At 46.6% G+C, this 17,959-nt stretch overlaps 1 protein-coding gene across 2 annotated transcripts in view; it reads left to right on the top strand.

Annotated features, from left to right (window-relative positions):
* LRRCC1 (leucine rich repeat and coiled-coil centrosomal protein 1) overlaps positions 1-17,959 on the top strand; it is an 82,508-nt gene that overhangs the window by 44,192 nt on the left and 20,357 nt on the right. For both annotated transcript variants that reach the window (XM_066578485.1, XM_066578484.1), the window contains exons 12-15: positions 4,263-4,402; positions 13,094-13,295; positions 14,670-14,855; positions 17,053-17,227. In XM_066578485.1, the coding sequence (XP_066434582.1) occupies positions 4,263-4,402; positions 13,094-13,295; positions 14,670-14,855; positions 17,053-17,227 (703 nt within the window). The remainder of the gene's footprint in view (positions 1-4,262; positions 4,403-13,093; positions 13,296-14,669; positions 14,856-17,052; positions 17,228-17,959) is intronic.

Genomic DNA, 17,959 nt, shown 5'->3' with positions numbered 1-17,959 from the left:
TTTGTTCCCTGGTGGGATGTTGATCCGTGGACCTTTCCCCAGCTTCAGCGCATGCGCAAAAGTGAAAGATTGCCCAAGAAATTTAAAATCTCCCTGCTGCTGGCTACCAAAGGTAGCGAAGAGCCTGGAGATATCACGGGGAGCCGCGGTATGCGGTTACTGGTCACGTGATCGCCATTATCCAATGCATAATGGCGATCACGTAAAAGTTCTTAAAAAAGTGGAAGTTTCATCTCCCCTCACCGATGCGATCGGTGGGGGGAGATGAAACATCTTCTCAGAGGCTTCCGCATTTGAATCCAGATGCGATTATCCTCCATGGACCCTTCCGGCTTCTGCGCATGCACCCGCCGGCAAAATACCGGACACATTCGCAGGAGCCGGGGAGCCCAGGAAATTTTAAATCTCCTTGCTCCCAGCGACCCTTGGAGCAGTGACCGGCGGCCTCGTTGAGCGGTCCACGGTCACGTGATAAATTAGCGATCTAACATTAGGCCGGTCACGCATGACCGGAGAGGAATTATGGGTTCTGCATGCGCTTGATCAGCGGTAATCCACGGATCAATCGCATGCATTGGAGTACACAATTCCCCCCAATTAGCGGGTCGGAATTACGGAATCCACTCGCAGAAAACAGAACACAGCATGTTATATTTTACCGCAGATATCCGCGACCTAGAGCCCATTGTGCTCTATGACCGCGGATATACTCGCAGCCCATATGCAAACACATTGTGTACGGGCTGCGGGTACCCGGGTCATCTCTAAGCGACGGCGCGGGAAATATAAACAAAAAAACGGTGTACTGCGCATGACCGCCTGTGTGAGTAGGCAGTTATGCGCAGTACATTACGCGGCCGTACGCAGGGTCACAGCTGGGATCTGCTGCGGGCCTCCGTAAGCGGATTCTGCATACGGCCCTGAGAGCCCGGCGTTATTTAGATCGCTACCTGTAATCCGTAATTTACAAGAAGCCCCGGGAACGCTCGCCTTCATGCAGTTCCAGGAGCAGCTTGTTGAGTGCCTTCTGTGTGAGACCGCTGCAGTGCAGCAAGATTACGAAGCCTCACAGCGCGCCACTTTTTACACCCCATCCTCGCCGCTGAGGTTACGAAATACCCCCAAAAAAGTGAGAGGGGGGGGGGGGATACCCGGTTTTCTTGCCCCATGTGCCCATCCCAACCAGCCTCCATAATTACCCCTGTCTTCGGACATAAAACGCAGTTTATATTATTACTTTTATCTAATATTTAGGGAATGCCAAAAAATGGGGATGGCAGGGGGGGGGGGTGTATTTTTAGGAAGTCAATTTTTTTCCGTATAAGTGGGCAATGGGGCCTGGAATTTATTCAGTTCTGCCCTGAAATCCAGCGGGCATTCCCTCCATTATGGGCCTAGCCATGTGTCCTGTAAGCAGATTAGGGCCACAATGGGTATGTTTCTGAACACGGGACAAACGGGGGTATCCATTTTGGGTGAAAGTCTTCATTCCTATGTACACTGTACAAAAAAAACTGTTTTTAAATTGACAAAATTGACAAAAAAATGAAAATCGTAATTTTTTCCTTCTGCTTTGCTTAGATTCATTCAAATACTGTGGGGTCAAAATACGCAGTACACCCCTAGATGAATTTGTTAAGGGGTCTAGTTTTCAAAATGGGATCATTTGTGGGGGTTCTCTATCGTTTTGGGCGCTCAATGGCTCTACAAGTGGGCAATGGGGCCTGGAATTTATTCTGTTGTACCCTGAAATCCAACGGGTGCTCCTTCCATTATAGGCCTAGCCATGTTTTCTTTAAGTAGATTAGGGCCACAATGGGTATGTTTCTGAACACGGGACAAACAGGGGTATCTATTTTGGGGTGAACGTCTTCATTCCTCTGTACACCGTACAAAAAAAAAATGTTTTAAATTGACATAATTGCCAAAAAAATGAAAATCATAATTTTTTCCTTCTGCTTGGCTTAGGTTAATTCAAAAACTGTGAAGTCAAAAAAGTCATCGTACCCCTAGATAAATTCGTTAAGGGGTCTACTTTTCAAAATGGGGTCACTTGTGGGGGTTCTCCATCGTTTTAGTCACTCAATGGCTCTACAAGTGGGCAATGGGGCCTAAATCTCCTTCAAGCAAAATTTCTGTTCCGAAAGCCACTTGTTGCTCCTTTCATTTTGGGCCCCATTGTGCATCCAGACGTAATACTAGGGCCACAATGGGTATGTTTCTGAACAGAGGACAAACAGGGGTATCCATTCTGGGGTGCAAATCCTCATTTTCATGTGTATTATAGAAAAAAGTCCTGTCTTTAAAATGACATATTTGCAAAAATATGAAATTTTAGTTTTTCTTTTCTAAATTGCATTGACTCCTGAAAAAAACCTGTGGGATTAAAATACTCATGACACCCCGCAGTGAATACGTTAAGGGGTGTAGTTTTTAAAATGGGGTCATTTGTGGGGGTATCTATCATTTTGACTCCTATGAGCCTTTCCAATCTTGGCTTGGTGTAGGAAAACAAAGTGTTCCTCAAAATGCTGAAAAGTAATGTTACATTTGTACGTCTCCTAAATGGTTAAAAAAAAAACTTTTTCCAATGTGCGCCCAAAATAAAGTAAACGGATGGAAATATAAATCTTAGTAAAAATTTCTATATTATGTTGGCACATATTTAAGATATTGCAGTTGGAAATGTGAAAAAATGACGATTTTTTCAAAATGTTCCCAATTTTGGCGCTTTTAATAAATAAACACAAATTCTATCGGTCTTTTTTTTCCGCCTAAATGAAGTACTACATGTGGCGAAAAAACAATGTCAGAATCACTTGGATATGCAAAATCTTTCTGGTGTTTTTCCATGTTAAAGTGACACATGTCAGATTTGCAAAATTTGGCCTGGTCATTAAGGCGCAAACAGGCTTGGTCACTAAGGGGTTAAAATACTTTACTCATTTAATACCAATGCCCCCCACCCTGATGGAGTTAGCGTGTGCACCTTCCATTTTTATGGCAGTACGCATGCACAACCTTCTGAAAAAAGTCAAACTGGTGTACGCATGCTGATCGTGCCGAGGCACACCGCAGGAACCGGGGGCTGGGTGAGTGAACAGAGGTTCTCCAGACTCCACGTTTCCTGAACTATATGGCCTCCTTCACACAGGCAACATGGCATTGCTGCGAAAAAAATCGCAGCAATGTCGCATCGCTGGTCCATGCAATATCGCTGCGTCTTCTTGCGGCAATACCTCGATTTTATAGCGCGACTTTGTAGCACCACATGCAAGGATTTTCGGAGGGGCGGGGGGGGGGGTAGGGGGTGGCTTGAAATATAAGCCCTACCCTAAAAATAAACCCTAACTGCAGAAAAAAAAGGATACTTCACCTAGAAGCGCTGTCTGGGGCTCCGCTGCATCTTCTTTCTGGTCCTCGGCACTGGTCTTCTTTATCTCTTTTGGCCGGGGATTAAAAAATCCCCGGCTCCTCTAAGTGCTGGCTGTGATTGGCTGATGCTTAGCCAATCAGAGCCAGTGCTCGGTGAATGGCTGTGATTGGTTTATCGAGCGCTGGCTATGGTTGGCTAAGCATCAGCCAATCAGAGGCAGTGTTTCCAGGAGGTGGAGATTTTTCATCCCCTGCCAGAAGAGATGAAAGAGAATAGTGCCAGGTATCCGGGGAAAAGATGCGGCCGGGTTGACAGTGCTTCTAAGTTGATGTATACTTTTTTTAACATTTTTTCCTGCAGTTAGTGCTATGATAATAGGATTTCCTACAGTCAAAGTTGCATTGCACTGCACAAAAATCGTGTTTTTCTGCGATGTGATGCAACAGAGAGGAAGGCTCCATAGGCAAACAGGGGCTACAAAACCTCATGAGTCGCCGGACCCGCAAGGTTTTTGTGTTAGAATGTCGCATGCTACAAAACATCACATGTGTGAAGGTACCCATAGGAAAACATGGGCTTCACATACATGCGATTTGTAGTATTGTAGCAACGCACCCGTGTGAAAGAGGCCTAAGCTGCATAAATTAGTTTATGGTGCTTGTAGTTCATGACAGGCTCCCTTTAAAGATCTCTCCAGAGCTCCCATCTGTCATTGCAGAATCAAATAAGCTGATGGGCTCCCTCTAATTTGTAATGCCGTATTTTTCTGAGAGCTCTTTGCTAACTGCCAGTAATCGCAGCATGAGACGTGGCTGCACCGCGCTTTTTTTTTCTTCATCGCAAATAAAAGTTTATATGTGTGGTTTTTTTTTTCTTTTGAGCACAGATGAAACGGGTGCAGGAAGCCGAACGAAAAGTATCCACCTCCCAAAGAGAGAACGAGTTGCTTCGAGCGTCTGTACGCCAGCACAAAGAGAAGGTCCAGCAGCTCCATGAACTGCTAACTTCAAAAGAGCAAGCACACAGGTACCGGCCACTGTCAGCAGCATGGTGATGTATAAATGCCTGAGAGCGGGCAGACGCGACCTGCGATGCGTACGCTGCGCTCACTTTTGTCAGTTTTAGCTCTTGCTGAGAGAAATAACTAATATGAGCTGCCGTAGCCATCAGAAGGTTTGAGCACACAGGCTGTATACTGTCCTGCAGAGCTGAGAGAAAGGAAAGCGGTGCATGTGGAAAACTAATTGCTTTCCATCTCCCTTTTAGCAAAAGTGACATTTTATGTATCTTTATAACCAGGGTTTAGTCGGCTCTAGATCCCCTCTCAGTAGGGAGAGAAGCCCACCATGCAGTTTTCTGTTTACTCCTCACACAGGAGTTTGCAAAAACGCTGTGTTTACTGCGATTTCAGCAGCGCTGACATGCGTTTTGTCAGAGTTTTGGCTGCGTTTTCAGCATAGCTGAAAATGCAGCCAAGGAAGCTGAATGCCAGAACTGCGTGAGGGAGGCCTTATACTCACGTAACAGGTCCCTAACGCTGTTCTCCTGCGTTCCTGCAGGCTTCCGGAAACTTGTCATCACCAACAGAGCATTTCTTGATGGTACTGAGTTTGAAGACTCCACCTGTAGCAAGAGATTGTTCTGATTGGCTAAACAGCGGGCTCAGCGGGGGGCGTGGCCAAGCAGCCGTTCTGACCGGCCACATGTAAGGAGGGCTCCTGCTCAAACCGACCAAATAACGATCCTGCATTAATCCTGAGGACTCCCAAACCTGCCATAACACCACCGGAGAGGAGGGGAGAGAGACTGGACCCCAAGACACTTACCCCTGACAGGAGAGGCGCAGGAGGACCGAAGCTAGAGGGGAGGCCTGTGAAACTGGGAACGCCGCCATTGCAGAACCTGTGCCATCAGCCGGCTGGCGGGCTCCGGACCCAGCAATACACACAGCGGGGAGCGAGGAGAGAGTAGCCTAGACCGCCGGTGAGTCCGTGAAGCGCTGCGGCACCTGCCTGGAACCACAGCAATAAACCCCTGAGAGAGCGCGGGAAACCGCGGCCGCCATCTTGAGGAGAGGACTCCCGGCCAGCGGGCGGCTGTCCGGACCTGTTGCCCCCCTTACCGACGCAGAGAGGGGGAGGACTGAGTGCTTGGCGGGACGTCTGTGGCGCCGGCAGCCATCGCAACGCCGGCGGCAAACCTGCGGTGCCGCGACTGACACGGCCGCTACCTCGAGCACGGGGCAGGCGGCCCAGCGGCAAAAGACCACGTAAAGAGGCCGCACAGAGGGAGGCGGAGGGCCGGAGCGGTCGGCGGTGCCGCGGAGCACTGAGGCATCCGTAAAGCACCCCCCTGACAGGAGAGACATCGGGGACGAGTACGCGGTGCCGCAGCTGCCGCCGCCATCTTGCGGGACGGGGCCAGCCGCCCGGCAATAGCTGGGGCCTGGGGCGCCTCTCTCCACATAAAGAGGGGACCGGGCAAAGTAGCTGGAACACCGGCAGCTACAGCAATACAGGTGGCAGACCCACATTATAACTATCACCTGGTCAATTGGACCTGACGGTGAGGGATCAGAGACCCCCTGCCTGGAGGAAAAAAGTGACGCCAGCGGCAGCAATCAGATAAGTGCATTGAGAGGGAAGGGGAATAAGGGAACAGTAACTGCTATACCCTATATAAACAGGGCGCTGAAGAGTGGGACCCCCCTCCCCCCGCAATAACTAAGGGAAAAGGCCAGAGAAGCAACCCCAGAGCACTCCCCCAAATAAAGGAGGAAGAGGTGCGTAAGGCCTGCAAGAGACCACCATTACTGGCCACAAAGAACAGGGCAGACACCACATACAGAAGCCCTGCACTGAGTACATTGGTGAATTCAACACTATAAAACATAGGTGAACAACCTAATACGTCCCTAAACACCTCCGACAGAACAACATGGGGCCTACTAGACAGAATGCTGCAGCGGATAAATTAAAGGCATTTGTCAGGAGCGAAAACCGTAGAGATGCAGGCTCTGACTCTGCGTCGTCGGCTCCGGGGGGCTCATCCCCTCCGACAAAGAACACCAATCCAAACCTAACAGAAGGGACAGTACAAACCCTACAGCAATTATCCGAACAGCTACTGACAGCAATCCAGACATCCACGACTACTCTCACTAGTAAAATTGATGAAGTTAAAATGGATGTCAGTCTCCTTAGACAAGACCTTCAAAATTTGAGAGGAAGAGTTACAGCTACAGAAGATAGAATATCTACATTAGACGACACTGTCCCCCCAATGTCAGCCGCAATAAGAGATCTTACGCAGAAAGCTGACTTCTGGAGACAGAAAGCGGACGACCTTGAAAATCGTTCACGACGCAATAATTTGCGCATAGTTGGCCTCCCGGAAAGAACCGAGGGACAGAGACCGGAAGAATTCTTAGAGAAATGGCTCCGTGAACGTCTTCCCAATGCAGAACTATCACAGGTCTTCGTTATTGAACGGGCTCACCGAGTACCAATGAAGCCACCCATACCCGGTGCCCCACCCAGACCGCTACTGGCAAAGTTACTTAATTCCCGTGATAGGGATAATATTCTGCAAGCCGCCAGAAAAGGAGGACCCTTACGCCATGATAATGCCACAGTGTCCATCTTTCCGGACTTCTCGGCAGACCTCCAAAAGCAAAGAGCCTCGTTCTTCAACATCAAAAGGCAACTTAGAGAATTGCAGCTCCCGTACTCTATGATGTACCCAGCGCGACTACGAGTGATCGACGGAGATCGCACCCGCTTCTTCTCATCACCATCCGAGGCAGAAGAATGGTTGATCGCCAGACGACGGCCAGAGAGACTGTAATGTATACAAAACCTAACCATTATTTCTGCCCTCCCTTTAGGTGACGGGACTCTCATGCAAATATAAAGGGCTCATCAAGGCCGCTTAATTGTGCTGCAGGCTGTTAGCCTGGGGGGGAACAACCCCCTCCAGGGTACCCCTGGCAATAACCGCCCGTTGTTCACCTCTCTCCCCCCCCCCCCCTTCCGCCCCCCTTCCCCCCCCCCCTTTTTTCTCCCCCCCCCCTCCCCCTCCCCAGACTTACTTCCCCCCTTCCGCCTCTTCGGAAGGGAGTCCACCTAACCGAAACGCAATATGACATGGTCGGTTTACACCACTGTATCAATAACCAAACAAAACCACAAGTATAGCGACGATGGAGCTATGCTAAGTTGGTTACCCCGAGTTAAAGTTAGCCACGAACACTAGCACAACGAGGTTATAGTCAGTATTCAAAATCTGTTTAGTTACAAGTTGTTGTAAGAGTTATAAATTGGTAGTACGCTACCATAATGTTTCTAGAATGCATACATCGGATGTTCAATGTGTTTTATATAAATGTACTAAAGTGCGATTGCATGACAGGTAATGAAGATGTAGTGGGGCGTGGTGGGGGGTCTCCTGGCGGGCGAAATGGCATAAACAATTCATCCGGACCCAATTGCACCATCATTACTGATGGCTGAGATAACTTTTGTGTCCTGGAACGTCAGAGGCATGGGATCCCCCAGGAAGCGAGTCATGATAAATTCTTTAATACGCTCCTGGCGACCACATGTGTTGTGCCTCCAGGAGACCCACCTCACGCCCGAAACTTTTAAATGCCTGCTAAAGCCATGGGTTCAGTGGTCAGCACACTCACACCACACATCATATTCCAGGGGGGTGTCCCTATTGATAGAAAGATCCATCAGATGGGAGGTAGAACAACTAAAAAAAGACCCAGAGGGTAGATACATCTTCGTAAGAGCCAAAATAAACAACGATCCATATGTACTCCTATGCTACTATAACCCACCAACAACGTCAACAGCCCTCCTGGCAGAGGGTATACAATTTGCCTCATTTACACCAGATGTAACAACTATTTGTATGGGAGACATGAATATGGTTATGGACCCACACCTGGACAGATTTGGGGGTGGTGCTCGGGGAGCGGGGGACGGGGGCCTGACCCGTCTGGCCTCTATGATCTCGGTGGCGGGATGGCTGGACCTATGGCGAACATTCCATCCCCGCCAACAGGAGTTTTCTTGTCATGCAGCGCATAATCATGCACTGAGCCGAATAGACTATATATTTGGATCCCCCTTGTTGTTTACAAAAATAGAGTCCATAGAATTCCTCCCAAGAGGGGTCTCAGACCACTCACCGATCTGCATGGTTCTTAAAAAACCAGGCCCCCCTGCGGTTGGGAGGCAACGGATACACCCGTTCTGGCTTTCACTGCTTGGCCCAAATGACCGAATAATAGACCAAATTCAGATATACTACGAAGCGCATGAGGAGAACCGAGATAGGACGCTGGTGTGGGAAGCCTTTAAGCCATACCTCAGAGGCTGCTTTAAATCCTCAATCTCCTTTATTAAAAAAACCGCAGCTAAAGAGGAGGAACAGTTGGCGCAACAATGCCAACAACTAGAAAAAGAATTTATAGCCCATCCCTCAAACGATAAAAGAGATAAATGGCTACAAGTAGGTAGGGAGTATCTGTTACACTTGAAAGAGAAGGCTCAGAGGAGGCTATTCTTCACCCGCCAGTCCTTTTTTGAGCTAGGTAATCAGTCCAGTAAATTGCTGGCATATATGGCCCGACAAGAGACCACTTCCCCGGCTATATTAAGGATCAAATCAGTTGAGGGCACAGTACTCACAGACCCCCAAGAAATACTAGAAAGATTTCAACAATTCTACCAAGACTTATATCAGTCCCAGATTAATTACACACCAGCAGAGCTAGAGAACTACCTAACTAACATAACATTCCCAGTAATACAGCAAACACACAAAGCTTTGTTAGACGGCCCTGTCACAATAGAAGAAATAGGGGAGGCAATGGAGGGCATGGCAAAGAATAAGACCCCGGGTACGGACGGTATACCAGTGGAAGTCTATCTACAGTACAGAGAGGAAATAACACCACAATTACTCTCATTGTATGAAGATATACTTGAGAAAGGACGCCTCCCAGAGTCGATGCTGGAGGCTAATATAGTCCTTATACTAAAGCCTGAAAAGAATCCGGAGGAGTGTGGGTCGTACAGACCTATCTCTCTCTTAAATACAGACTATAAAATTCTCGCCAAAATACTAGCTTTCAGGCTGAATCAAGCAATTAAAGATATTATACACCCAGACCAATCCGGATTTATCCCAGGCATGTCCACGTCAGACAACATTAGAAGGGCGCAGGTGATCACGCAGGTGGGACGGAGATGGAGAGAAAGTTGGGCCCTGGCCTCATTGGATGCTGCCAAAGCCTTTGACTCAGTGGAGTGGCCATATCTGATGGAGGTCCTGCGAAAATTTGGATTCGGGGAGCCATTCATCAGGTGGGTCTCTATCCTGTATACTGCGCCGACGGCGAGAGTGGTGGCGAACGGCATGATCTCCGCCTCCCTCCCACTTTGCAGGGGGACCCGACAAGGCTGCCCACTTTCCCCCCTTTTATTTGCTATTGCTATAGAACCCCTAGCACTAAAAATTAGACAACACACACAATACAGGGGGATCCGGATTGGCCCCAGAGAAGACAAGATAGGATTATATGCGGACGATATAATACTCTACATGTCGGAACCCCATAGTACCCTGCCCCTGGCCGTCTCCCAGATAGACGAATTCGGGAATTTTTCAGGCCTACGTATTAACTGGCAGAAATCCACCCTCATGCCGCTGAGAGAAGAGGAGTGGAGAGTGGGAGAGATGTACCACAATCTGCAAATTGTCCCCCAATTTAAATACTTGGGGGTCCACATCACCCGGGACCATACTCAAAGCTTTAATCTAAACATCGCGCCCCTAACAGCAACCCTACAACAAAAACTAAAAGCCTGGAGCTCCCTGCCGCTTTCTGTGGCAGGAAGAATAAATCTTATTAAAATGATAATTCTTCCCAAATATCTATACCGACTAGAACATGCAGAAATAACTGTCACACAAAAATTCTTTAAGACAACTAACTCATTGATAGCTTCGTTTGTTTGGGGGAAGGCCAGAGCCAAACTCCGCATGGAAACCCTGCAAAAGCCCAAGGAGCTGGCGGGGATGGCGCTGCCGGACTTCAAAATATACTACCTGGCAGGGCAGGTCAGATATATACGTTACTGGCTGTCGGGCGCCCCTCTCCCGAACTCCGAGCACCACCTGATGTACTTCCTCTCGGAGGCATCCCTCTGGATCATCCTGGAAAAACCAGGGCTGTTGACGAAACCAATGCTCCCTATACACAGGCTCGCGGTAAGCGTCTGGAGAGCATGTAGGAAACTGGCGGGACAGGAGGACACCCCCCTGGAGACCCCCCTATGGAACAACAGAGCATTGCCGCATCTATTGAACCTCCCAGACAGACAATTTTGGCTAAATGTGGGAATCACCACACTGGAACACCTATACATCGACGGAGTACTAGTCTCCTTTGAGCAAATGCAGCAAATATACCAGGTACCTCGAACAGGTTTTTTTAGATACCTGCAACTCAGGCACGCACTGACAGCGCAATTCCCATAACCCAGGAGACCCTTCTCCACATACCCATTAATAGGTATACTGCGCACACAGGGCCCTAAGGGCCTAATTTCAAAGTTATATACCCACCTGTTATACTCCAAGATCCCCAGTGCACAAACGGTCGTACTAGAGAAATGGAGGGAACTCATTCCAGCACTGACTGACGAGGACTGGGAGACCGCAATGGCCATTTATACCAGGGTCTCACCAGCCGCGAACAACAAACGGACCCAGTCGTATATCCTGCACCAATGTTACCTAACACCAACTAGACTACATAAAATGAACAGATCAGTGACTAGTCAGTGTCACCGATGTCGCGCAGCGAACGCAAACTTTAACCATCTAATATGGGGGTGCCCGATAGTATACAAATATTGGGAGGAGGTCACAGAATTCCTGACCCAACTGATGGGAATACCAATACCGCTGGATCCGGCGATGTGTCTGCTGGGGATTATGGATGAGGAACAATGGCAACATTATGACAAAATATTCCTTACTAAAGTATTATTCTACGCCCGCAAAGTCATAGCGCTAAGATGGATGGACAGGCGCCCTCCGACTGTTACAAAATGGCAGAGTATTATCAATACCATCCTACCGTACGAAAAAATAGTGTATAAAAACAGGAAATACCCTGAAAAGTTCGACAGAGTATGGGGGATTTGGTGCGGGACAACAAACACGAACCTCACGCAAGAAATGTTCCAAAATTTATTGAGACAGAGCACACCCAGGCTTGGCAGGTAAAATGAGTAATACCAATACGAACACTACAGACGTATGTACTGAGATATGCTGAATAAACATAAAAGAAATGTAACGTACTTGTGTACCGAACACCGATACCAAAGAACTCTCTGATGTATGTAAAGTTACTTTTAATCGTTAGTGTATGTAATGCACACTGTTTTAACAATTGTTTATTCATGTAATGTACAAAACAAAATATGCTGTTTAATAAAACGAGTTTAAAAAAAAACAGCGGGCTCAGCCAATCAGAGCCACTGTTCAATGCACCAATCACAGCCATTCATTGAATAGCTGCGATTGGTTCAACATGCGCTGGCTCTGATTGGCTGAGCCAGCACTTGATGAACCAATCAGAGCAATATCTTGCTGGAGGCAGGGACTTCAAACCCCGTTACCATCAAGAGATACTCTGTCGGTGATGACAAGTAGCCAGAAGTAAAGATGAGTCCAGCGCTTCACATATTAAGAGTGTCAGATTTTGGCTTATGGTATAACAATAGATAGCTCTAGTTAAAGGTGTTGTCCCAGAAAAAAAATCAAAAATATGTATATTTGTATAAAGGTAACTGGGACCCCCACTGATCATGAGAATGGGGGTTCTGAGGGCCTACTAGTTGGCGCACACAGATAATGCAGACAGGGGCTAGTCTTCTCATTATGTACATGCGCTGAAGTAGTCTGAAGGAGGCAGCCTGGTGGGGGAACAGGGAGACAGGTGATTATAAAAGTGACACTTTGGGATTCAGGAATGAACACCTACAAAAACACATATATACAAACCTTCAGATATACTTTTATTGATATAATAATAATTTAAAAAGGACATACAAATAGACCTACTTATATGTGTGGGTTGATGATTTTACGGACTGCATGGGGATTCCCTTTTATCCCATGATCTCGCAGATGAAGCATACTCTCGTGTGCTGAGTATTTCCAGCATCCACTAGTAATGATTTTGCCAGGAAAAATAAAATTGCAATGATGCAGATTCAGTTGTTTTTATTTAAAAACGTGTGTTTATCGTGCTAAAGTACTAAAAAATGTATATTATCTTGATATCGCAATGATCACGCTTATCCAGATAAGAAAACGTATCATGGTTAATACTGTAAAAACAAATCCAAAAAACAATGTTGAAACTTCTGGGTCTACACCCTCCACCCCACCAAAAAATGAGTAAGTAATACAATATAATATATATATACTTCTGAATGGTGCCATTATAAAATAGAACTCCTACGACTATGTCAATGAGTAATGACTCTTACAATGTGACTGGAAATCTCTTGGTCCTTATGGCACGATTGTAGGCCGCTCCCCAAGAAGTACATTTTTTTCGAGAACTTGAATCCTTGCATAAATGATTATTTTTTGGATAACACAACAAGTGTTCTTCATCTCTAGAAAGGAGCTTGATACAAGAGTGACATTAAATGGGCCCGAATTCCAAGAAGCCGTGGCTAAGGAGGTCTCCAAAACAGAACGTCTCCATAATCAGCAGATAAAGGAGTTTCAGGAGAAAATGAAGGCGCTGTCACAACAATATACAGATCTAGAAGACGAATTTCGTGCCGCTCTCATTATCGAATCGGGAAGATTTAAAGAGGTACTGCTGTGTGACGAATGTGGAGGTATCCTAATGGGAAGTTGGCATCTCCTTGGGTGGGGAAGAACAGAAAATTGTAAACCTCGTAGATTTCTGTACACAAGGTGCATGTCTTCCATGAAAGGTGCCCTAGAGATACATTCACCTTATACGAGGGTCGCTCTGAAGCTAATCTTATTATCTTGGCACACAACCTCAGAAGCAGATGGTGGTGGTAAGGCAGTAGAGTTTAAACCTCTCCACCGATATCCATTAAATTTTGTTTTCGTGCGACTGATGGCAGAAGGGCAGTAAGACAAGACGGTCTCTGACATGAAAAATGTGCATAAAGCAGAGCGGTACAATTGAATTCTTTCATACGGAAAAAAATTGCATCCATTGACATTCATCTCTTTCGGAATATTCACGGAGACCCAACAGTTGATGCCAACTTAGTAAGGTGGTGATGGCACATTTCCACAGAAATGTTGATCACAAATCATGTTCTGGACGGCCATGCACAGCTGTCACACCATAAAATGAAGAGCATCTCAATCGGCTCATCTGCGCAAATCAGCAGATTACGACCAAGGAACTGTCTTAAGTAGCTGATTATTGGCTTCAATGCATTGTAAGTAATGATAAACGCAGGACGCTCTTCGTGTCATAGTGTGACAGCTGTGCATGGCCGTCCAAAACGTGGATTGTCTTACATGTCGCTGCCAGCACTGCATACATTTTCCTATGGAATAATTTAAATATACGCCTTTGCTTTATACGCACTGTCATGTCAGGCGCCATTTTGGCAGACTGCCCCTCTGCCGCCATCCATCACTCAGCAACAAAATGTGACGGATATTATTTAGGAAGGTTCAAACTCTACTGTCATATCGCCAACATCCAGTTCTGGCATCATGTGGCAACATAGTAAGTTTCAGAGCGACCCCCGTATATTGTTATGGGCGCCTTTGTGATATCCATGGAAACAATTTCCAAAGGGAAGAGTCGTCAGCAGTGACCGACCGCGTCCGCTAGAATGGTGTATGTTTCTGATTAGTTGTTGTTAGAGATGAGCGATTCTACTCGGTTCGGGTGTTTTTGAACTCGAGCACAGCTTTTTCCAAGTAACTCACTACTCGAGCGAAAAGATTCGGGGCGGCGTGGTGGAGCGGGGGGTAGCAGTGGGGAACAGGGGGGAGCTCTCCCTCCCCGTCTCCCCCACTCCCCTCTGCAACCCCCCGCTCACCCCCCCCCCCCCCCCGAATCTTTTCGTCCGAGTAGTGAGTTACTCGGAAAAAGCTGTGCTCGAGTTCAAAAACACCCGAACCAAGTAGAATCGCTCATCTTTAGTCATCATATATAAAGTGGTGGTTAAACTCGTTCTCTATTCCGTAGGTTAAAGACGGCTTTGATACCATCACAGAGGAGCTGGCAGAACATAAAGCGGCGCTCGCTCAGAGCCGCCTCAAGGAGAAGAAATCGGCAAATTTAATTCAGGAGCTCACCGGCATGGTGAAAGAACAGAAGAGCAGAATCGCCGACATCACTAAAGCGAAGCAAGAAGCCACGAGTTCTCTAAAAGTAGGTTATTCCTATTTCATCTTCTCAAGGACCAAAGTGTTTCGGTCCTAAGGGACCAGAGACCTTTTAGTGATTTTTACACATTTGCTAGTTTTTTGGCCCTGATTTTTTTTTTTAATCTTCATCTGCCAATTCTACAGGAATTGCTTCCCTATTTTGCTTCAGATTGTTTTGGATATATAACTTGTATAGTCCCAGGGCGGATACGGCGACAGTTTAGGTTGGCATGGGCGTTGTTTTTGTTTTTTTTTGCTTTTTCAATGTTTGTATTTGTTCTGTAGCTTCTTTTCCCACTTTTATTGGAAATACCGTATATTTTTTCAACATTCAGGTTACTATGACATCATATTAGACCTCTAGGGAACATTCACAATGCCCTTTTATTTTTTCCCTTCTTATTTCACAGTTTTCCCACTATAGCTGGGGCATTCTATCCAAACACCCCTATAGTGGCAGCAGTTATAGCTAGAGCTGCGCTTAGGTGTACTAAGACTCAGCAGCTCTGGCATGCTGGCAGTCACTGAGATAACCTGCTCTGTGTTCTCCTCCAGATCCTCGACTATTTCTGACAACCAAGCACACGACCTGCTCCAATAAATCAGTGCCAAATATTTAAGATGGTGCGGGATTAAAGGGGTTGTCCCGCGGCAGCAAGTGGGGTTATACACTTCTGTATGGCCATATTAATGCACTTTGTAATATACATTGTGCATTAAATATGAGCCATACAGAAGTTATCAAAAGTTATTCACTTACCTGTTCCGTTGCTGACGTCCTCGTCTCCATGGTTGCCGTCTAATTTTCGCTGTCTAATGGCCAAATTAGACGCGCTTGCGCAGTCCGGGTCTTCTGCTCTTCTCAATGGGGCTCCGTGTAGCTCCGCCCCGTGCCGATTCCAGCCAATCAGGAGGCTGGAATCGGCAATGGACCGCACAGAAGCCCTGCGGTCCACCGAGGGAGAAGATGCCGGCGGCCATCTTCACCGGGTAAGTAAGAAGTCACCGGAGCGCGGGGATTCAGGTAAGCGCTGTCCGGTGTTCTTTTTTAACCCCTGCATCGGGGTTGTCTCGTGCCGAACGGGGGGGGGGGGGGTTTGAAAAAAAAAAAAACCCCGTTTCGGCGCGGGACAACCCCTTTAAAGCCAAGGACCAAGCACCGTGTATATATATATTTATATATATATATATATATATATATATATATAGTGCTTGGTCTTTAACCTCCACAGTATTTCAGGTTTTGGTCTCTTCTTCATGGCATAGCAAATTAGTCACAGCAGATCCTGGAAGGACTTTTGATCAGGCAGACACGTTATCGCTCTTCTTTTCCATTCGGGCTTTCTCTGGTGTTCCCCAGGCCTCAGCAACGGTAAATACTGTATGTCAGCATGAGTGCAGCGGAGGAGTGAGACAGCAGGGGCCAGGCTGGCTGGCGGTGGTGACTGTCAGAGTGTAGTAGCGCCCCCTGGAGGAGGATGGGGTTGGATTGTGAAACATTGAAAGATGATGATGGAGGTGGATGGTGCGAAGAATGGAATTATATATTTTGGTGTAGGGGAAAAAATGGAGTACCCCAAAGGGGAAGGGGGAAGTCCTGTTCACTGCTGGCTGGAGTATTTTATACTTTGATGGTTTGCCCTTTGGTATTATATAGAATGCCTGGGAAATGTGTGAAATATTCGTCGTTTCATACTTTGGTGTCCCATTTTTGGCATTCTATAAAATGACTCGTTTCACATATATTGCCTATAACACATACAAACTCTTGTACAGCTGATTAATATGATTGATTCTTCAATACATAACTGTTGTTTTAGATGACTTTTCGGAATACTCTGTCTATACATGAGGAGTAACAGATCTGACCATTATATGACTTGTAGCCTTAATTTATCTGCAGTTTTCCCCTCTGCAGACTCCATCTCTATTTGTCCCTGAGTTGCTGGGAGTAGATAGAAGCTGCTGTATAATGTCTCCCATACACTACACACATATAGAGAGGAGTAGATCCCGATCCCCTCTCTATGGGGATAGCATACGCTCTATTGAGATAGCCGTGCCTGCTCTGCACTGGCCATGCTCTGGAAACACACTCTGTCTGGTCAAACTATAGCCCCATTTGCTGTCTGTCAAGATATTCCTGACATTGCCTGTTAAGCATTAAACAGTGGTCAACACTAATCGTACTATTACTACAGAGCAAAATACGCAACATGGAAATGGTGGTGGAAGAAGAAAAACGGAAAACTATTCAGATTGAGCTACTGAAGCAAGAGAAATCCAAACTTATATCACAGCTCACGGCCCAAGAATCCCTGATCGATGGATTGAAAGCTGAAAGGAAAATCTGGGGACAAGAGCTAACGCAGCAAGGTGAACGCTTTGAATCCTTCTGTTCAGCTTAAGGCTGCCTGTCCACGGCCGTGACGGAGTGTCGCTAGCGATATTCTGCCACGAGGGAGGGGGGGGGGTGAGCACTGCCAGGTCTCCGCGATGAGCCGATCTAATAGATGGGCTCACTGCGGAGAATTGCGGCATGCCGCGATTTGAATCCCGCGAGCGGAGAATCACTATGATTCTCCACTCGTGGACGTTGGGTTGCGCTTTTCCTAGTTAGCCTTCGGAAAGCGTGTCATGCGAGGTCCATGGGCGATTTATCGCAGCGGATCTCGCAATGACAGCTCGCCCGTGGACAGGCAGCCTTACTGAAGTTTTATAATACTACTTTGTTCTTAAAGGGGTATCACAAAGAAAGCCCCCTTTTTTAACCCCTTAAGGACACGGCCTATTTTGACCATAAGGATGCATTGATTTTTCATTTTTCATCTCCACTTTTCAAAAGCCATAACCTTTTTTTATTTTTTCATCAAAATCTCTTTTTTTGGGGAAATTAGTATTATTTTTACATCATTGCATTACAAGTCCCATAACTTTATTTTTCCATGGATGGAGCTGTAGTTTTTATTGGTACCATTTTGGGGTGCATATGGCTTTTTTAATTTTATTGCATTTTTTTGGGAGGCAAAACAAACAAAATAAGCATTTTGCCTTTTAAATTTTTTTTCTAGGGCTTTTGATGTACAGGATAAATAGTGTATTCAATTC

This window comes from Eleutherodactylus coqui, chromosome 9, assembly GCF_035609145.1.
Source record: "Eleutherodactylus coqui strain aEleCoq1 chromosome 9, aEleCoq1.hap1, whole genome shotgun sequence".
NCBI lineage: Eukaryota > Metazoa > Chordata > Amphibia > Anura > Eleutherodactylidae > Eleutherodactylus > Eleutherodactylus coqui.
Note: the sequence above shows the minus strand (reverse complement) of the source record. Positions and strands in the feature narration are given on the sequence as shown.